This window comes from Puntigrus tetrazona, chromosome 2 (genome assembly GCF_018831695.1).
Source record: "Puntigrus tetrazona isolate hp1 chromosome 2, ASM1883169v1, whole genome shotgun sequence".
NCBI classification, from domain to species: Eukaryota; Metazoa; Chordata; class Actinopteri; order Cypriniformes; family Cyprinidae; genus Puntigrus; species Puntigrus tetrazona.
In genome coordinates, this window is record NC_056700.1 from 12,867,597 (window position 1) to 12,890,464 (window position 22,868).

Here is a 22,868-nt window from a genome sequence, read left to right on the forward strand (position 1 = left end):
AAAGCATTGTGAGCATCTCCACCAGGCTAGTTCACATTATAGCTCCTACCTTAATATAAATCACACTTTTAGCGCACATAATATGCTAAAACCAACGGAAAGTTAGAACATTTTTGCAATATTTACTTAAACTGAGGATTATGTGACTAAAAAGCTTGTTTGTTGTACTTATCGTGCAAGACAAGTACGTATTTGTTTTGTAACGCATATAATCCTCCTTCAAACGACTAAACGATCAGACCTGTTTAGACTCGAGCTGTTCTGGTAAAGGGGCGTGGCAAAATATTAGCGGGCATTTCTATTGGCTGTTCTCTTCGCAGACGTCGCTCCGCATTGGCTGCGCTGAGGGAGTAGCGGAGAACGTTTACAGAACAGCCTTTGAAGAAGGCAGAGTGAAGTATGACAGATGAGTCTTGCTCTGCACGCGATGTTCACCGTTTGCATAGATGAAAACACCTCACGACGTACAAGGTGAGTTTCCCCCCCGACTCTTTTCAGAGAAACAGGTGGCACTATTTAGCTTTCCTATTTGTGCATCTGCGTCAAAGTTGTTGTGAGAAAATCTGTACTCCTAAACAGAGTTTACAGCAAACAAAACCTCTCTAGGTCATTTGTTTGTTCCATTGCATCGATGCATATTTGCTGCATTACGTTTCAACCGCGGTTTCATAAACCGCGCTCAACGTGTAACTTTACTGGAGCACATCTGCTCAAGGCAAGTTCAGCCTCTGTGTCAACCCATTAAGTTCTGTATTGTTTTGTTGTGTTATGCATCAGTGCAGTACGGAAAGAACCTGCTCTTTCACATTGCAGCATGGTTATTTTGGGCAGCTTTCCGTCTCTGTTCCGGTTTAATTTTTGTTTTGACTTTTTAGAGACACGCAACAATGGCCGCTTAGCAAAATATTGCGTGCCGCCTAACTAGACAGCATTTCTGGGTGACAAAGGCGTGGTAGATGCACAGAAATGCAAGCATCTTGTTAGGTTTTGAAACGCAGCCAATGGAAACCAGTCTAAATATGCCTGTTTTTCAAAACAGACGTGCCCTGATAGTGCCTGTACATGTCACACAATCCAAAATATCTGGGTTATCTTTATGAATCCCAAACCTAAGCTCACCGAGTCTGTTTATGTGTCATTCAACCTCAACAAAAATGTTGATTTTTTTTTTTTTTTTTTTTTTTTTTTAGAGTTTGTTTGTCTTTACTTTGCCCTTGTGACTTAATGCAAGATAATATCTGTGGAATTTACTAATTATCTAATCTCAGAGCTTTGCTATCAGACAACTGCTTGATGCACTCAGGATTCGGGCTGCCTTTCCTCTATACATGTGGTTTTATTATTAACGTGGGGGTTTGTTGATGATCGGCATGTGCTTTAATCACTGTAAGAGGTCTGTTAATTTGACACCCGTTCAGACAGCATTTCGGTACAAAGTTAAACGCTTATCTGCTTCCTGTCACACACCCTGCTGAGCCGAAGTTTCGTTTCAAAAATAAACACGCATGAAGATCTGTGCGACTTTGCCGCATTAACTATGTGTTGCCCTGGGATGCTCCTCATTTCTGCAGGTTAACGTTGGGAGGTGATGATTTGTAACGCCAACATCTCAGAGGCGTCTTATGTTGCATGAAGTAAAAAAAAAAAGGCACCAAAAAGTAAAGGCCAAGGGCATGCATGAATAGAGCCCCTCCCCACCTGCTCTAGTCAGCGCATTGCCCTTGAGAAACGGCTCACGGCCTTAGTTTTTAATTGACGTTTTCATTTTTCCCCCCTTTTCTTTACCCCCTTTCTGACAAATCCTCAGATTCAGCTGCATCCGTCAGGTTGACGCTGTGTAGCACAGCTGATGGATTGTTATCGGCTTGTTTCATTGTCTTCGTTTTCGAGACACGGCACAGAAGGTTGACCCTCAGTGAAGCTTCCACCATGGGATTCATGTTTCTTTAAAGATAAAATCACAAAAGCGTAGTTTCTCATTTGATAATATCTTGTGAGGCGCATCTCGTGTACCAATCCCATTGTATTTCTTTAGTCGTGCACTTGATCCTTAGTTGTTTAAAAAAAAAAAAAAAAAAAAAATCCGGGTAGAAAATACGTTAAGTGAAAGCCAGCTTGCTCAGCATAAAATGAAAGATTGATGCCAGTACAAAAGTGAGAACTCAAAGGACATGTTCTCAAGGTTACACCTTCTCAAATATTTCATGATTTAGTAAATGTGCCCACAGGACTTTTAATAGATTGGCACGTTTTCTCCCCTGTGTGCCGTACCAGAATTGCTGAAGGAAATTGTGCTGGACTGGTTTTCACGGTAACTGAAATATTACGAGAAGCGAGCAGATTCTGTATAACGGTGATCTAGATTCGTAGCATCCACATTTGTTTTATTTTCCGTGCGCTTTTTTTGATGAGCGTGAAATAATCACGACTACTTCTTCTTCTTCAAAAAAAGTTTGCGTAAAGCCTCTTAGATTTATTAGTAAATTAAATGTATTCATGTCTGTAATTTTCTAAAGCCGTCTATGAGATTGCATTAATGCGTTTTGATAGGAAGTCCCAAAGAGGAGGGAAATATTCCCGCTTCTATATCACAAGATAATGTGCACCTAATAACGGATGAGCCCTCAGGGGCGTCCGTCCATTCATACTACAATAGCAGGCTTAATTGCATTATTAATTATTTTTCTCCTCAAGGGATGGAGAGGAATTATACGTATATGAGCAATTACTTACATGGTATAAACTTGAAAGAGAAGAACTGTTTTGTTTTGCATGTCACGGTCACATGAGCAAATTATGATGTTATGGCTGTAAGTGTAATAACAGGAAGTCTGGAGTGAGGCTTATGCTGAAAACGTGGCCACAAGTCGTTTATCTTTACTTGATAAGCTTTCGTTGTTTTTGTTTTTTTTTTTTTAGTGATTGACGTGTACACTTCATTTTTGCCTTGAGTATTTCTCCTTTAGTGACAAGCATTGAGCCAAGCAATTAAAATGCATATTAGCCGTACAGTACCTGAAGGAAACAAATGCCCTCGAATAAATTTTAGATGAGGTTAGGAAATGTTTTTAAGCTCTGAACTGGTTAAGGTCAGAAGGAAGTTTGAGTGCTGGAGGGGTTTTGAACTCTCGTTCATTGGTCAGCTTCATGCATGCTAATAGTCATGTGTCATGCAGGTTTCAGAAATTGTGCCTATGGGCTCAGCTGAACTGGGTCACATTTTGCTGTTGCTTGTAAGGGGAAGTTTTTCATCTAGTGAAAATTTGTACTCCCATTGTGTAGCCATATAAACACTCTTAAGCCATTAACCATGACACTAGCCATTGAGTAAAACAGCATTTTATGGCAATAAAGCAACCCTGATTACAAGGTTATATTGTTACCAGAAAACAGTGATGTATTTTATTATAAATATTAAACCGTATATTTGATTCATTTGGCAAGGTATCGTGATCATGTGTTTAGAAATACGTTTTTTTTACTCCGATTGAGAAATGTAGAAAGTGATAAGCATTTCTCAAGAAAAATTTTTTTTTATGCATCACACAGCAAAAATGTATCTGTTCTGCAAAAAAATAATAAAAATAGTTTCTGGCAGAAATGTTTCAAATCTATGCTAAATGCATGTTGTTAACAGTGCCAATTTTTTAAAATCTGAAATAATTTTGAACCTTCGGTTTGACTTTATTTTAATGGTCCCTTTAACACGTTCTGCTGACTATGAATAACATTGCGGCTGCATATTCCTGACTCTCATTAGAGAGTTAGTAGACTGGTAGGGTTAGGGTTAGAATAAGTTGGCATGTTCTTGAAAGGTTTCCTATAGTCAGTAGAACGTCTGTTGGTAGATCATCAAAATAAAGTGTGAGCAGATAATGATCAGACAGTCTACTTGCACTCCATCGAACTTAGCTGACATGTTCATAAAAATATAAACCAAAATAAAGTGTTATGCCAAAAGTATTGCAAATGCTTCTAATGGCAGAAAGTACATTTTCAATCTTGAAATACATTTCAATTCACTTACTGTATAGCAACTGTGTATTTTGAAATATTTGAAGTATGGAAGTTGTTAGGGTATAAAGATTGTAGATGTTGATGAATTGCCAGTCTATAAAACCATAATTTTTTGTTTTAAGATTACTGATTTATTAAATAATTAATCTAAACCAATTGTAGCTGTATATCAGATGCATTTAGGTAAGCTAAGAGAATGTACTTTTTTTTTTTTTTTTTTTTTTTTTTTTTGTTCTAATAAAACACAATCAATTCACCGTTTTCATACATACTGTTTTATGTAATATGAACAATGCACAGCAAAATTACTCAATGTTTTTTTTCATAATTTTTTAGTTTGTTGTTTAGTCCCCAGTGATTGTTAATCTTATGACACACTTCACCAATAAATGGAAAAAAAAAAGCCCTGTGTTATTGGTAAAGATGCATTCTGTGGCTATACGTTACAGATACATTCTTCCATTTTCAAATAATACATTTAAGAATATTAAAAAATATTCAAAAAGCTTTAGTTCACCTTCAATATCATCTCGTTTAGGGCACAACTTAAAAACCGGCACATTTAACAGCAAGTACCTATTTTTTATTATCATTATTTTATTTCCTTTTTCAGAGCCATTTCATCATTAGATGGGGAAAGATATTCCTGTGAACTGCTTTTATTTCCAACTGCGCTCATCGAATGATTCAAAGCCCTGCTTGGATCTATACTAAACCCATGGTAAGCTATCAAGTCATTTCACATGCTCGCAGATAATTATCCAATTAAGCTGTTTTGTTTTCATCTCGCGTACGCGATTTAGCCTAAGCATTCTTCACCATCGTTGTCTCGGCTTAGGGTGACTGTGTCAGTCCTAATCCCTGCTGATTTGTTTACTTATCCAGGACGTCTACATCGAAGTCAAGCCTGACAAGAATTTAGATCTAGCTCACAGCTAGAGCATAATAAACGAACCCCCTCTTCCTTGCGTGTGCCAAAAACTATCCCCTGGATTAAATTCTTGACGGTTTGTTTTGATACAACATATTTGTCTCTCTTCCGCAGGCCGAGCCAGACGTGGATTAAAACGCTGAAGGCCCCAATCGGCGCGGAGCGGTTGACGGAGAAGTGCATTGGTGATACAAATCGACAAGAATACTGTCATTAAAGCAAGCGAAGAGCGTTTTAAAGATGATGGACACCTTGTCCCAGAACTCCAGGCTTGAGTGCCAGATATGTTTCAACTACTTCAGCCAATGGCGCCGTCCTAAACTCCTGCACTGCCAGCATACCTGCTGCTCCGTGTGTCTGAGCCAGATGAGGCTCAGCCAGAGAGAGCTCCGCTGTCCTTGGTGTCGTTGCGTGACGCAGATCCCCAACGGACTTTCCGTTTCCCATCTTCCAGACGACCCGGAAGTACTTTCCATTATCAGTCTGTCACACTCCTCCGAACACACTCCCATCTTTATACACTTGCCCAACAGCAGCTGTTACCTGCTGCCCGTCCCTCTGGACACCGATGAGGCTTTGCTTCCCGGACAGCCGGCGTGCCGGTTTGTCCCTAAAAGTGTTGGGGGGTTAAACGTCTCTGACGGGGGGAGCCTCGGGCTGGGGGACGACGCAGGTGAGGAGGGGATGGAGGAGGAGGAGGAGGAGGTGGAGGAGGTGGTGGCGGTTAAAAACACGGCTTGGACGGGGGTTTGCACTGTGCTACTGGTGGCATTCATTTTGATTTTTTTGCTTGGGATCGTGTTGCATAACATGTCCTGCGTGTCCAAACGCTTCACTATTATTTCCTGCGGGTGAGACGGGTTCATGAAATTCACTTGTGAGGGACCGATTATTGGTTTGGAATCTCTTCTGATTTCAGATGTGATTGTGATCTATGTATATCACATAGCTATGGTGACTTGTGTGTGTATATATGATGGATGAGAAGAAGGGAATGAAAGAAGTCAAGGGCACAATCTATGCAATTTGTGGTATTTCAGAAGTCTTTGAAAGCCCTGATTTGTTAATTTGTTGGGAATTTGTTCAGATAATGTGCAGAAATGTCGTTAAAGAATCTAGCAGTATTGACTCTGTATTTGCATGTCTTGTATGTACCTGAGGGAAATTAACTTGGTCTGTAATACTACAGTAGAGCTGTGCGTTATTGACAGTCTGTAGGAGTTTGTGACTGAACACTAAATGTAGAAATGAAACTGCATATTGCTACATAAATGGCTGCACTGCCTTTAAATGCTGTTTATTGCTGTGTTGGATTGCTGTATGTTTTAAGGTGTTTAAGCTAAGCGGTTTCTTTAAAAATTCCACAAATCAAATGTTTTTATGGTAAGAAACTGTTCCTTTTTTTTTTTTTTTTTTTACTAATGGGTTCTGACTTTGCATTTGATTAAAAGAGTGAAAACATCAGTCTTTGGTTTGTGTGGCATAATTTTTACGTCATTTAAAACAAATTAATATGATGACAACATTTTGACTCTTCTACATGCTGCTTAAAAAGATGTTACTGTTCATTTAGGGCCAGTTAGATTGTTTTGAAAAGAAATTAATACTTTTATTCAGCAACGATACATTAAATTGATCAAAATTAAAACGTGAAGACGTTTACATTTCATTTAAAACAAAAATGTATATAGATATACAGATTTAGATATTTTAAGCTTTATTATTCAAAGAATCCTGCCCGGAAAAACATGTTTTCCACAAAAGTATCGTTTTCAACATTGATAATAAGAAATGTTTCTTGAGTGTCAAATTAGCATGATTTCTAAAGCATCATATGAAACTGAAGACTGCTGAAAATTCATCTTTTCCCATCACAGGAATATATATTTAAAATTTTAAATTGTAATATTTCGTAATATTGCTGTTTTTTTTGTATTTTTTACCAAATAAATGCAGCCATATTGAGCATACTTTAAGTAACTTCTGTGACCCCAATCTGACCCTGGTAGTATGTCTCACAGAGGCATGTTTCTCAGGTATTACTAATTATGTTATCAGAAACCTGTTGGACATACCATTAAAGGGATAATTCACTCAAAAATTAAAGTTAATCTTCTGAACGCAAATTAAGATATTTTTGATGTAATCTCATAGCTCTCTGCTCCGCCGTAGACAGCAATGCAATTTTACCAGATATAGAAATGTAAGGATATATTCTGCATCCGCCATTATGTATGATGACAAATGCGCATGCTTTCCTCTGCGTGTAAACATGGCGCTGCTGACGGAGAACATGCATGTGCTGCGCCTTGTTAATGTTCAGAGGAAAGCATACACATGTTTTACCTATGTCCTTGCAATGTTACTGGGTCTGGGAACTCATTACTAATGGTTTGTTACTGTTACTGGTTTTAATTCAATGTGTGTAATACAGGGAGTGCAGAATTATTAGGCAAGTAGTATTTTTGAGGATTAATTTTATTATTCAACAACAACCATGTTCTCAATGAACCCGAAAAACTATCAAAGCTGAATATTTTTGGAAGTAGTTTTTAGTTTTAACTATTTTAGGAGGATATCCGTGTGTGCAGGTGGCTATTACTGTGCATAAGTATTAGGCAACTTAAATATAATACTCATTTCAATCATTTATTTTCACCAGTGAAACCAATATAACAACATCTCAACATTCACAAATATACATTTCTGACATTCAAAAATAAAACCAAAACAAATCAGTGACCAATATAGCCACCTTTCTTTGCAAGGACACTCAAAAGCCTGCCATCCATGGATTCTGTCAGTGTTTTGATCTGTTCACCATCAACATTGCAGCAGCAGCAACCACAGCCTCCCAGACACCGTTCAGAGAGGTGTACCTTTTTCCTTCCTTGTAAATCTCACATTTCATGATGGACCACAGGTTCTCTATGGGGTTCAGATCAGGTGAACAAGGAGGCCAAGTCATTAGTTTTTCTTCTTTTAGACCCTTTCTTGCCAACCATGCTGTGGAGCATTGTCCTGCATGAAAATCATGTTTTTCTTGAAGGATGCAGACTTCTTCCTGTACCACTGCTTGAAGAAGGTGTCTTCCAGAAACTGGCAGTAGGACTGGGAGTTGAGCTTGACTCCATCCTCAACCCAAAAAGGCCCCACAAGCTCATCTTTGATGATACCAGCCCAAACCAGTACTCCACCTCGCTGGCGTCTGAGTCGGACTGGAGCTCTTTACCGATCCAGCCACGGGACCATCAAGACTCATTCTCATTTCATCAGTCCATAAAACCTTAGAAAAATCAGTCTTGAGATATTTCTTGGCCCAGTCTTGACTTATCAGCTTGTGTGTCTTGTTCAGTGGTGGTCGTTTTTCAGCCTTTCTTACCTTGGCCATGTCTCCGAGTATTGCACACCTTGTGCTTTTGGGCACTCCAGTGATGTTGCAGCTCTGAAATATGGCAAAACTGGTGGCAAGTGGCATCCTGTCAGCTGCACGCTTGACTTTTCTCAGTTCACGGGCAGTTATTTTACGCCTTGGTTTTTTCACACGCTTCTTGCGACCCTGTTGACTATTTTGAATGAAACGCTTGATTGTTCGATGAGCACGCTTCAGAAGCTTAGCTTTAAGAGTGCTGCATCCCTCTGCAAGATATCTCACTATTTTTGACTTTTCGGAGCCTGTCAAGTCTTTCTTTTGACCCATTTTGCCAAAGGAAAGGAAGTTGCCTAATAATTATGCACACCTGATATAGGGTGTTGATGTCATTAGACCACACCCCTTCTCGTTACTGAGATGCACATCACCTAATATGCTTAATTGGTAGTAGGCTTTCGAGCCTATACAGCTTGGAGTAAGACAACATGCATGAAGAGGATGATGTGGTCAAAATACTCATTTGCCTAATAATTCTGCACTCCCTGTATATGCATTAGTTAAATAAAATTAAAACCAAATAGTAATTTTCCTACTTTTTCTGATTTATCGCATTTGTATATTGATATCAAATGTGAGATGAGCTCTGGCCCAATGCAGCTCACCCATCTGCATCAAAAGCTGTCAACACCACCCATCACACTTGATTGATGACAGTACTTTTTTTCCACGTCTTGTTCTTGGAATTCTATAAAAATAGCATGAATCTCTGTTGTATGCATTTTATCATTTCATACTGTGATGCAGATCAATGCTTTTACAAATCTTGGGACATATAGTAAATACATTCTGCAATGCTTTTAAATTGTGATCAAGCAGGCCAGCTAGCATTACAACAGGACCTGATGTGGTATGAAAAATCATGTGACATGAAAGAAAAATATCTTGTGGCAAAATAATGACAAGCATTTGACAGTACAATTTTGTACATGCTGTACTTAAAATTAACACCCTTTTACCACAGCTGCATAAAGCATATAGTCATGCTGTCTCTTTGCCCAAACGTTGTTCGCCGTTAGAGAAAACTAAACATATTCACTATGATCTACGAAAGCCCATTAATATAGAAGCTTAATTCTGCCACATAAGAAAAAAAAACATGCTTTGGTAAATCATAATTATATAATAATTGACGTAAGTTAAAAACGTAACACTGAAAATCGTGAGATAAATTTGACATTAGATGCAAAATTTTGACATTTGTGCTTCTACCCTGCTATATATTTAGTTTTACATTTCAAACCTGTAAATGTAAAAAAAGTACTGCTTATTTTATATTATTTTTACTGGTTATATACATATGCAAATGCACAATTTCAAATACAGGTAAAACACCTAAAAAACCCCTATTCAATTCAAAAAGAAAATTCAATTGTATTATTACAGCACATTATGCCCTGTTTTTTTACACATACAGTAACAACAGGAGGACATCTCTTTAATCCCATTTCTTGAAAATGAAAAGATTAATTTAATTAAAACAAAATGAATATATCGATGCGGTATTCCAACAGACTCCACATTTTTTGGCCATGTTCTTGTGTCAGTATGCATATTTAGAGCTCTGCCTAACAATGCCAAAAGAGCACACATCATTTACCTCGGCCTGCATCTGTCAACATGCAACAGAACTGCCAGCATTTGCTAAAATCATGCAAAGCGCCAGGCTGCACTGTACATGATTGATGGTGTTGTCCACATGTCGGTTTCTCCTCTAACTTTAGTAAATCACCTATCCAAAGGGGCCTTTAACAGGCCATTAACACACAACACTGACACAATCCATCTTCACAGTCACACGCTCACAAATCCTCTTACGCGCTGCACGAGGATGTTGTCATATGCTTTTGAAATATATATTTGGGAATATATGGATAAAAAATATTGTCGGGACAAAGAGCCTGGGATAAAAGGCGTAAAAAAAACCCATCTGTTCTGACCGATTTTCAATCTTAACTGTCATTTGTAGGCTTGAAGGCAAATTAATCCCAGGCTTGCGCTGCAATAACAAACCTAAATTCAGACGGACCTGCATGCTATAGAATTTTATTCTTAATGGAGCTAGAACAGCAGGCGGTATACAAATAAATAAATGTGTAAAATCCTTTTCTCGCGCTTACGAGTGAACCATGAAAAGCTACACATTCAGACGAAAATGTGATAAAAATCAAAGATGTGCTCGATTTGAGCAAGTTAATTTAAACATGCTATTTAAATGAATGCCGTCATGAATGTTTGACTCCCCCCTCAGTGTTCGGTATTTCACAATCTCATAATTAAGGCCTATTCATTTAGTAGCTTTATTGGATCCTACCAGCAGGAGGCACTAGCAGACTGCAGAACATTTCGACAGAAACCTGAGCAATTCCCTTCAAAATTCACACACACACACACACAAAACATTTGTAACATTGATTAGGTGCAGTATAGACATGGTATATAGGGAATGACTCATCTTACATCAACACGCTGGCTTCATGAAAACCAGCAACGATCAACTATTCCCTTTGGTCATGTAGCTCCAATATTATTTATTTAATAAATTATTATTTATATGATCATTTTAGTATTATATATGCCTTTCAAATCTCATTTATAATAAAGTTTAGTTGATGTTCGTCAAAACTACAGGATTTGTAACGGAGATCAGGTATAATACACTTCACCTAGACGAAGAATGAATTATTCATAATTGCTAATATTATTATAAATGTTCAAAGATGTTAAAAAAAAAAAAAAAAAGTGCTGTATGACAACTGCAAGAGGTATGAAGGCTATAAATAAATATTAATCCTGTAGTTTTTTTTAAGAAAGAATCTCTAGAGTTCACAGCCCAGACGAGCGATTTCTCGTATTAGAAAGTCCACATCCTCTCTCTGAGTGGCTGGGTTGGAAAAAACACAGCGGAAAAAATTGACTTTGTCTTCCAGAGGTTGATAGGCAATCATCGTGAATCCTTCCTCCATCATCTTTGTCTTGATTTTTGGAGCCACCTGTGGGAATTCATAATGTCATCTTATAAGCAGATAACGGTAAGCGCTCTGTAAATAAGCAAAGATGGACTAATTTATCTTCCTGCATTTGCTGGTTAAGTAAGAAATGAAAAGGTTTACCATGTGAAGTTCTCTGTCTCGCTCTGGGCCTGGAGGAATGCTTTGCAGTCGTTTCGGAAGATACCAAAAGCAGACGTTGCTGTGTTCGGGCTGAAATAATACATGAAATGCATATGAAATCATGAAGTGATGAGCTCTAACAACTGTTAGAATTATTCAGCTATTTCCATCTTAAAATATGCTAAGGATTTGCAGAAACGTGACACTTATACCTTTCCTTTGAATACAAGCTGAAAGTCTGTTCTTCTTTTTAGCTTGTAGTAAAGATACTCTGCATTTTCTAAGCAGTGGTTGATCTGTGCTTCAAAACCCTCGGAACCCTACAAAGAATTATTTAATATTAGAAAAGAAAATGATGATTCGGATGATTTTTGTCATATTTAAATCTTTGTAGCCCCTTTGTGTTTTTATGATGCACAACAGAGAAATACACATTTTAAAAGTAGATTTTTAATAGAATATAGTTATATAAAAGAATAAATAAAATATATTTATCTTAAATAATTGGTGTGCAATCTCTACTTCTATCTTATCTCTTTTGTGTGGGAGCTGTCATTTCCCGGCTCACTTCGCTGATGGTGGTTGAAAACACATTTTTAGTTTGTGTGAGGAGATTATGTGTCGTACCTTCGCCTTCCACATGAGCCAGAGTTTGAAGACGTCTACGTGCCGTCCACACTGAATGCTTTTGTCTCCGGTGTCGTAGGACACATCGTAGTGTTTGTCAGGTTGGAAGAGATACTCGGCACACAGCTGATTACATTCCTGCAGGAGGCCCTGAGAACAACACACGGCCCTTAGATAGCCTTGTTTTTCAATACCTCCTAAAGCATCAATGACTCTTTACAGCCTGTTGTGAAAGTGTATGATTTCCTGGTTCGTCCTAAACAGTAAAGCTGCCCACTGTTCTTGACAAAGCCTTGAATCTTTCTTTGACTTTCTTGCATGCTCTGCAATCATTTGTGGTCAGATATTGATATTGACATCCAACTGTGTCACTCAGGAAAATTGGGGGAAAAATACAACAATCATATAAGCCTACCGACTACCGACACTGAGGCGCAATGTCAAAGGAATAGTTCACCCAAAAATAAAAAGTAGGCCATATTTTACTATTTTACCTCGAAGCCATCCTAGGTGTATATCACTTTCAGACAAACACAGTCAGAGTTTTAAAAAAATGGGATATGCGATAACCCCAGAAGGCGTTTAGGATAGTTTTACGTTGCAGAACCTGCAGATATATCCGATTTACAGAGCTTCAAAATAATGGCTGCTATCCACGAGCATTACCAAGCCTGAAAGAGCCAGGATTTCTTTTTTAAAACACTCTGACTGTGTTAGTTTGAAAGAAGACAGTCACATACAGCTAGGATGACTTCAGGGTGAGTAAAATATGGGCTAATTTTCATTTTTTGGTGAACTATTAACATAATCCAAGTCAAGGAACAAGGGTCTTATCTAACAAAATGATCAACCATTTTATCCACAAATGCTCATGTTGCACTAGCTCTGCGATGAGCGTGCTTGACTTTTCAAAAAGGTACGGTAGGGCCAAAAACTAATCTCATTTTTTTTCTGTTCAAGTTTTTTTGTAAAGGGCATTTGACCTTTCTTTGCACGTTTACTTTGTAAACACTGGATTCCGCCTACATCACAAGTGACCTTTCCAGTGTGATTATGTAATGCATGAAGTCGAAAAGGCGTTTTATTATTTTCTTTTTTCTTTTAGAAGAAGATTGATCGTTTAGCTAGATAAGACCTTAATTCCTTGGCTGGGATTGTGTAGAGGCGTTTGAGAGATTTCGAGATTGAACACGCAATTTGAAAACTTTAACCCTGCTGGTCCACTCTATTGACAACTCTTCGGTTTCTTCAAAATGGTAATATATATATATATATATATATATATATATATATATATATATATATATATATATATATACAAATATATTACTTGACAAATAAAAATTGGATTGTGTCCTATGGTGTGAAAAATATTTCTTCAATATTATAATATTTTTAAAATAAATACTATTTTTAATTCAATCTTAACAGCATTGATTAAACTTTCCAGCTCAGCTCACCTTTTTCTTCACCAGAATGGTTGAGCATTGCAATGGGACGCCCATCATCTTGTGGGGGTTCCAGGTCACAGAATGGGCTCTGGATGAAAGCATATTATAGCCTGATGACGTTAGATGTCGAAATAATTCCACCAATTTAAAGTACACATTCAAAATATAAAATGATTTTTGAAATGGAGGTGAAAGTGGAGGTGGAATCCATTAGACAGAAACTTTGTATCAGTTTGATGTATTCTAGGAGCAGGGCTGTAATTGCAGGTTCTGACCAACCAGCAGTACAAAAGAAATGAAAGAAATAAAGTAGGTTTTTAGGCTGATGGGGGGTGAGTGGGTTATACATTTTAACAGTCTTGCAGAGTAAATGTCAATGTGCTTTCACCACACTCCTTTTGGAGGTAAAATTGTAGAGAAATTACATAAATTATCCCGCTGAACAGCATACATAATAGCAATGAAGGCGGCACTTTGTGTTGATTAAAAGAAGAAGAAACAGAGGGATGTTGAAGAAGTGTCCAAAGAATTGAATGCTGACATTTAAGGCAGCTGAAGCAGCCCATGCTTGCATTAGCTAACAAGATTTGAAAGCACCTAGATAGTCCAGCTATATAAACCGGTAGCATGGGAACATAAACTTACTAGGTAAAACTGTAGACTAGGGAACAATAAATTCGTAGTTTTCTGCTTATCAATAGTAGGTAGTCGGTAAGTTTAAGTATTGAGTAGGATTAGGGATGTAGAATAAGTAAATGTAGAATAGGTTTAATTAATATGTGCTTAATTAGTACTAATATATTACTTATATTCTAGTAATATACATGCGAATAGCCATTAGTTCCAATAAAGAGACCCTAAAATAAAGTGTTACCACATATGAAGTGTGGTAAAACTTTAGAATATGGAACACTAATTGTAATTAGCTAGTAGTTACTTGCCCATTGGCCATGTATTCATCCTTTTTTTATATATATTTCATTATTTCATCAATGGGATCAGAAAATGTTACAAGCCTTGAAAACAATCACCCCATTATTGTTCTGTGGCACACTGCAAATTTGCAGGTATCAATCAATCTCTAATAGAGTTAAACTGGACTCTTTCCGAGTTGTTTACACCACTAAACAATGATATCTGCTCTCCCAACTGTTAAATGGACTGAATGTTTCCCAGTTAACAATTATGCTTTTAGTCGAGGCTTTTATCCAAAGCAATTTGCACTGCTCTCAAGGTGTAAATTTTCCTGAATCAATTCATGAATTTACCGTAAATCAAACCCATGACCTTGGCGTTGCTTATGCCACTGAGCAACACATTATACAATCAAGATGACTGATTTAGCCTACCTTTCAATTCCTTGCAGTTTCACACGATGTTTGTTGGACAGAAGCATGCCTCCACCCCAAGCAGCCTAAAGGAAGTGACAACATTAAAGCTCTAAATCATACTGACTATATTTAATAAAACGTACCTGATAAGATAAAACATATTACATCCACATGCATCCATATGCCATGTTTTTTACAGATGTCTGCAATTTCGTTCAGAGGGTCAAAAGCTCCATAGACTGTGGTTCCTGCAGTTGCGTTGACATAGAATGGCACCAGACCCTATACACAGCAAAGAGGGATGTAGAAAAAATATCACACACTGAAAAAAAAAAAAAAAAAAAAAAAAACGTATTGAAACTATTTTACCAAAGAAAATTAATTGCAAAGGAACAGCAAATAACACATTAAACGAAGCATGACATGTTATAGTAGAATGAGAATGAAATAGAAATTCTTGTCTAACATATTCTAATAATATTTTATTCGTGTTTTTAAATTTTTTTAAGTTTACCAGATTACAGTATATTACTTTCAGTACATTACAACACCCAACAAACGCCAGTTCAATATATTCGGTCAACAAAAATAAGCACACACCCAAGCTAACAGATGCCTGAATCTAAAGCTTTTGCTGTTTATCTATCTGAGCAGTATGAATTGGTCTTTACATCAAAATACTATTCATACAAAATTTCACATTTAATTCAGTGTTACTTACTGTCTCTTAGTAATTGTTTACGAAATGCATTAGCAATTTCATGTGCAAAAAAAAAAAAATCCAGAAACTTACATTTTATTGGAACTTAATTAAATATGGAATGGCTGTATTTAACCTACAAGATAATTTTAGGAAAAAGGAAAAGAAAAGCATAAAAATGTCCCATTCATGAACATTTATCACATTGCAGGATAAATTCAAATCTAAATTGGCTACAGTATAACAGATAAACCATCAGTTTATCATGTTAAAGCTTACATCTTAAAGTAGTAGAACTGGCATTTATTTTAGACAAGGGCTATTTGTACTAAGTGTAAATAAAGACAGAGGCTAAGCGTAAATAGCCATTAGATGCTGTTTGCAATAAGTCAAAATAGCATGTGTTCTTAAATGATATTTACACTAAGTGCAAATAGCAATGGATTCTATACGGGAACTTTATTTTTAGTGTATTTAAGGTACAGGTTTTTTTGCATTTACAATGCATTTGTATTGCATTTATTTTACAATGCACAATGAATTTGCTGGCTTCTTTGTAGTTATAAATATTAGATCTGAAATCTGCTAAAAACAAGACAATTATGCTCCGTCCATTATTACGTTTAGATATTTTTACCTTGGTTGAATCTGAGACTATAAGAATGGTAATAATAGAATCTGTTTAAATAAAACCTCAGACATTTACTAGTCAGACAAATACTGGTAATTATCTCAAATCTTGAGCAGACTTGACTTGCCAGTTAATTCTCAGCTCTTTCACCTTCATATTACACTATAGAGACTATGTCTGTCCCCTGATGTTCAACAAATAAAAAATTCTGAACATTCTGTTAAGAATAAGTACCTTTGCACTTACATGTCATCCAACTTTCATTAGAGTGTTAGTAGAGTATTAGTAGACTGGTAGGTTTAGGGTTAGAATAAGCTGACATGTTCTTGAAAGGTTACCTATAGTCAGTAGGTAGATTATGCAGCAAAGCAATGATATCTCAGATCATTATCTAGTCTTTTGTAAACTCCATATAGCTGTAAACTGTAAATTCCACTTCTTGTTACATGTATGGTAGAACCAGCACTTCTACCACAAAAGACTGCTTCGTGAGTAATCTTCATGGTTTATCTCAATTCGTCAGCACATCCAACAGAGCAGAAAAACTTGATGATGCAACAAAAACTATGGTCTCTCTCTTTTCTAGCACTTTAGATACAGTTGCTCCTTTACGTTTAGGGAAGATCTGACTGGTCTAATGAGCACACAGGTGTTGACATTTCTGAAGAGCACAGCTATGACTTTATGAACTTTACTTCTAAGATCGATACTATCAGAAATAAAACTGTAACCATGCAGCCGTCAGCTACACTATCACATCAGATTCCACTCATTCTCTACTACAGGAGAGGAAGAAATATATAAACTATAACTTTAAATATATAAAATCATCTAAACCAACAACATGTATGTTCGTATCCTATTCCATATAAACTAAAGAGGTGCTTCCAGAAGTCATAGATCCTTTTTTGGCTATTATTATTATATCATTGTCATATGGATATGTCCTCAAAACCTTCAAATCGGCTGTTATTAAGCCTCTCGTTAAAAAAAAAATCTACTTGACCCAACTGCAGATCAATCTTGAATCTTTGAAAGACACATTTCTAGTATTTGTAGAACTGCATTTTTCCAACTCAAAAACATTTTGACAAATTGTGACCTATGCTCTGAATGTCAAATGCAGGAATGCTAATTCACGCTAAAAGTTAGATTATTGTAATGCATACTTGGTAAACAATCTACAGCTGGTCCAAAATGCAGCAGCTAGAGTCCTTACTAAAACCAGGAAGTATGACCATATTAGACCGGTTCTGTATCGGCTCCCTATTAAACATTGTATAGATTTGAAAATCTTATTAATAACTTAAAAAGCCTTGAATGGCTTAGCTCCTATTTGAGTGAGCTCCTATCGCATTATAGTCCTCCACATCTACTGCGTTCTAAAAAACTGGCCATTTGATAATATCTAGAATATCAAAATCAACTGAGGGCAGCAAATCCTTCTCATATTTAGCACCCAAACTCTGCAACAATCTCCCAATATGCTTATATGTTACCTTTATATGTTACCTTTCATTCAGATTATCAGGAACAGTTACGTAAGGTTCAACTTTATTATTACTTTTTTTTCTGGCCTTCTTATAATATCATATAAATTATATATATATATATATATATATATATATATATATATATATATATATATATATATATATATATATTGTATATTTTATATGTTTTGTTGTTTCTTCTTCAATTAAATGTTTTAAATTAATTTTTTTAATTGTTTCATTTTTAAATGTTTTAATAATAGCCATAATAGCCATAACTGGTCCGTATACTAAAACTCAAGTCAGCTCATTTGACCAACCTTAGACTTTGCTGCCTCTATGCGGAGTTCAGTTCCGATGAGATCATTTTCCCCCTCACAGAGAGAAACCAAACGTTTGATTAATCTCGGTAAACTGGACACATAGCAAATGATGAACTTATGATTCCATCCAGCGGTCTTACCTTTCATCACATCTGACGACTATAACGTTTTCAGAGCCGATGCCGAGAACCGCTGCAGACTTCTTGATTGAATAATGACTCTAATAAGGAAAGCGTATGTTAAACATGCACAGGCAAACAGCTAACATGATCTGACCTTTTGCTTTACCATAACAAGACATGAAATATTCGAATTAACGTCAGTTTACGAGCACTTTTAAAAAACACTGCTGTGACACGTAACGTCTGACCTCCCAATCAGCGGGTCAGGAGGTAATAGCTGAAATGTGTTGTGCTATGTGTCTCATTGAGTAAGTGGAACTGTCATAGCACGCCTGCTGAGAGTGGAGGAAAAAAATAATGAGATCATATACGTGCGAGGAGGTGAACAGAGCCAAGCGAGGTATCGCAGACATCCCTTGGGTCTTCACTGCTGGAAAGAGATGAAATCTAGCCAACAACACACTGTACAGATTGGACATGGTGCCTCCTGCGGAGAAAGCCATTAGCTGTTTAATGAACTACTAATGATGGAAAAGTTCCAATGTTCATTTTTCAAAATTCAAATATAAATGCTTCCTGTATTTTTGTGCTTTCAGCTTGTTACCAGGACAAAAAATGCCATCTCCATCTTCCTCTGGCCATCCAATAATTGAATGCATTTTTCTCAGAACTACCTCCTCCATGAGTATAAAGACCGGGGATATTTCATAAGTGAACCTGTAAACAGAGAAGAACATACGTGCCTTGATAAAATGTGAAAGAAATAGGGCATGATGGAAACAAACTTTGCTTTAATGTTTGCTTTAATGCTTTTTCTAAATTCATTTTAAGATTTTTTTTTTTATAGTTTGTAATGAAAATGTCACAAATGTCAGGATTTTTCAATTAGTCCACTAAAAGCGGGGGTGTCAAACAATGTAGTTTTTAAATAAGCCTGAAAGTCTCAATTAGTTGGATTAGGTGCATTTCATTAGAAGTGAATCTGAACTTTGCAGGGCTTTTGCCCTCCAGGAACACCTGGAACTTAATAGAATAGTTCACCTATAATGAGTCAACGTTGACTCACCCTCAACTCTTAAAATAGTCATTTCGAAATCTTCTACTGTCTACAATTTTGGCTTCACTAAGAGTTTTTTAAACTTATCTTGGTTAAAAGAATACAGTAAATCAATGTTGAAACATAATTATTTTCATCCCAATACCTAATTTTAAATGTGTTTAATCCATCTCTAGCCACCCTTAAATTTATTTTTCTCTTCATTCATAATTATACTTTGACCGTTATCTTACATGTTCGTATTTGCTGTGGATGTCAACCATTCTCCTGCCAGACCAACGATGTCAAGTCCAGTTGACAGCTGGTTAAAAAATCTTGGATGACCTGGCAACATTAAAGGACAACATTAACAAAATTCTCTACTAAACACAACCCAGTGTTATTTTGCTCGTCCTTACCTGTTTTAACTCCATATTTAAGTGTGTCTCTACAGTCCACCAACAGCTGTTCCAGGTTATCTGGTTGGTCAGGGAGCTCCAGGCTGAAGCCCTCCAGGCCTTCCTTAAGTTGGTGAGGATAGTGGAAATCCAGCACTTTGGAGCTGCATTTGAGAGATTTACTGATGTAGGCCAGCAAGATGTTTACTAGCTCCTGGAGGAAATGCTTGGTTGTTTCCTCCCCATCCTCAGCAGGGAGCAAATCTAAACAAACACAAAATGCAAATTTGTTTTAACAACTTATTTGTGATTTAGGTTCAGTACCCTCATGAAAGTTAACCATTGGTTTACTTTTAAAATGCATTTACCATGTTTTTTTGGCATATTGATTACGATTTGTATAACCTCAGTTTTATTTCAAATAGCATGGTTAAATTATAATTTGTGTAGCAAACTATGGTTAATCTGTGGTCAACGTGGTTTAAACAACCTTTTTTGGTTGTAAAACCATAATTTTCACAAGGGTATCATCAAGCACTATGAATTAGATACAGGGAAGTTGAAAACAACATTTAGTTTATCTGCATGACATTAAGGCAGATTATACATGGTTCAACATTTTTGAGCAATGTTGCTTGGGTTCTTATTGAGAACGAGTAACAAAATGATATCTGGATTCAGCTGTGGGACCTGTGTCAGACCTGGTTGGCCTTTGATGCCAAAATTAACCAAAGTTGCTTGTCAACATTGCTCAAAAAGTTAGCCTAGGTTGGGCTGTCAATCAGTGTCTGAAGGTTATAATTTACTGTTTACCAGCATGGCGTCATTATTTTTTCAACAGCAGCTTGTTTCTAGAGCCGTTGTAACACAGTTCTGTGGTTAAATTTGCATTTTTCATTTGGAAACTGGAAAACCTTTTGCAAGCACTGCTAAATGAAAATAATTTGAATGCATAAAAAGTATTTACTTTGTCTGAGTAATTGTAGCTAAACTAAAAATAAATCTCTTAGTTTAATTAAATTTAAGTCAAAATTACACTTGCATTTGCTTTTTCATGTGGAAAAGCTTTTATCAAAAAAGGCTTAGTGCAAGTTATACATCCTATCAATTCATTTCAATATTTGAATAGATAATTGAATGTCAAACCACACTATTTGCACTTCCTTTAACATGTTTGAACATGTTTTAATCAAAACATTCATTACATTTAGTATCAAACTGAAAAGACTGAATTATCCCACAATGCTGGACCATATTTCTTTTCAGAAATTGTTTCTAGTACCATTGTTCTGCTGCAAGAGAGAAGCTCAGACTTTTCACCATGAACCCTTTCATTTGAGTATTTGCTGTACCTTTGCCGTGGATGCAGCTGAAGTCATGGGCTACGCGCCCACTATCAAATTTCAGGCTGTCATCAGTGTTTCCTAAAGAACCTGTGTCCTGTTTGCTCTTGTCTAAATGGCACCTATCAGCTTGCGTTAACTCCATAATGACTCCTGGAGACCTGCGCACACATCAAAATACAAGCTCAAATATTTCTATATTGTAACTACATGACAACTACATGTCAACTAATTCTCATTCATTTGCAACTACATGTCTACTAACGCTCAGAATAAACTGTTAGAGCAGGTTTAGGGTTAGTAGAACAAGTTTCTGATAGTCAGTATGCAGTATGCTGTGGACCAATCAAAATAAAGTGTTAGAAGATATTAAGCAGACAGTCTACTAATATTCTATTGACTGCTGGTTGACATGTAGTTGCAAAGCTACCTACTGTTAGAAGAATGTCCAACTTTAAAATAAAGCGTTACCCTTCTCAGTTAACAATAACAACGCTGTCAGATACAAACAAACACAACTTCAGAAAAAGATCAGCACAGTGAAAAGCCCTTTGTTTGAACATGAGCACTAATCACTTATTATGTTAACAAAAATAACTGCATAAAATTATTCAGAAATTGTACATTCAGAAAATTACTGAATGGCATTCTAACATTTTACAATAAAAAAAACAGCAACAATAGGTCAGTGTAGTTTACCTTCTCATTGAGGCTCTCTTGCAGACTGTTAGTATGTAGAGTCTGAGTTCTAAAAGTCCTAGCCTCTGCCCCAGGGTTAAAAATCAACCAACCTTCAGTCAAAATAGGTGTGGTCACAGCGTTCCATCCAAATAGAAAGAACGCTATTACATAAGGATGAAACCGCCCACAACCTCATCTCTTTTTCAGATTCACTCTCTCTTCTTTTGTTAATTGATATGAACGTGTTCGAGCTCTTCAGTGCATCCACACTGACAGATGTAAGAGGCATTGTGAAAAAAAAAAAACAGGTTTATGCGAAGATGGTCAAATCTTGAAGCATTCGGACAGCAGAAACACTACTCTTCAAGGCCAAATGCTTCTCTTTTATACATCCTGCTCGCTCGTTTTTCACATTCTATACATCAGGAAAAGAAAAAGTCAAAAAACTTTGACGTCAAATTTTAGGAAGTTGTTAGGAAGGCTTCTGTTTATATTCAAAATCCACCATGCATACTGTTATTTAGGGAACAAACACGTTTTAAAACATGCCACAATATTGCATAAACAGACACAATGCAAAACCTCTTCAGATGTTTTATTATTTATTATATTATATATTACATATAAATGTTTTGTCTCTGATGCATATCAGATTTCATTTTGTCCATATGTCTACATTTTGATATATAAAAGCTGGTATCTTAGCTTTTCAGCGAAGGCAGGCCAGCAGAGATCCTATTTAAGAGGAGTACAAAGGCGCCCAGTCTTTCAAATGGTGTGCAAATAGCTTAGGCAAACTGAATGGAGGGAACAGCGAGTGAGATATGAAGGCGTGTTTTTATTATTTATTTTCATGGTTTTAATCAGACCATCCTGCTTCCATCAGTCTCACTGGTTAAATTATTTCTATGTTTAGTCCTTGAATGTTACCTTCACTGGCACAAGCGCAACCATGGAAACTTCATTGAATGGAATATAGTCCTTTTGTACATTAATCTGCAAATGAAGATTCCACGTATTGATAAAACACTGGCTGACGGATGACTGCTTGTGTTTAAGAACACAGTATTTTTTTTTTTAACTACTTCATTTTGATCATTCATTATGCCCCAATATATGGCAAGAGTATGTAAATGTTTATGGTTGATTTTTGCTTCAAATCAAGATGAGAGAAGATACAAGGGAAAAAATGGGGGCACGTAAATGTTTATTTATGCCAAGAATGAAAACTATTAAGATCA

The 22,868-nt window shown here is 36.6% G+C and overlaps 2 protein-coding genes across 2 annotated transcripts; one reads left to right on the forward strand and one right to left on the reverse strand.

The window, feature by feature from the left end:
• The first annotated feature begins 332 nt into the window (after nt 1–332).
• Nucleotides 333–6,412, forward strand: rnf152 (ring finger protein 152). Its single transcript, XM_043253375.1, has 3 exons — nt 333–471; nt 4,631–4,738; nt 5,063–6,412. The coding sequence occupies exon 3, from the start codon at nt 5,189–5,191 to the stop codon at nt 5,801–5,803; it is 615 nt and encodes a 204-aa protein (XP_043109310.1). The 5' UTR covers nt 333–471; nt 4,631–4,738; nt 5,063–5,188; the 3' UTR covers nt 5,804–6,412.
• Nucleotides 6,413–10,664: 4,252 nt separating this feature from the next.
• gad3 (glutamate decarboxylase 3) lies at nt 10,665–21,778 on the reverse strand. The gene is given in 16 exon segments (XM_043254319.1): nt 10,665–11,371; nt 11,492–11,581; nt 11,704–11,811; nt 12,119–12,268; nt 13,579–13,657; nt 14,919–14,983; nt 15,066–15,182; nt 18,045–18,067; nt 18,070–18,098; nt 18,188–18,267; nt 18,541–18,656; nt 18,774–18,886; nt 19,460–19,550; nt 19,625–19,867; nt 20,956–21,107; nt 21,646–21,778. Coding segments are annotated over 16 exon segments (1,638 nt in total). The 5' UTR covers nt 21,654–21,778; the 3' UTR covers nt 10,665–11,197.
• Between the last annotated feature and the right edge of the window lie 1,090 nt (nt 21,779–22,868).

What these genes read in the sequence shown, in the direction of transcription:
- rnf152 (XM_043253375.1), top strand. Translation starts at nt 5,189, where the DNA reads ATGATGGACACCTTGTCCCAGAACTCCAGGCTTGAGTGCCAGATATGT.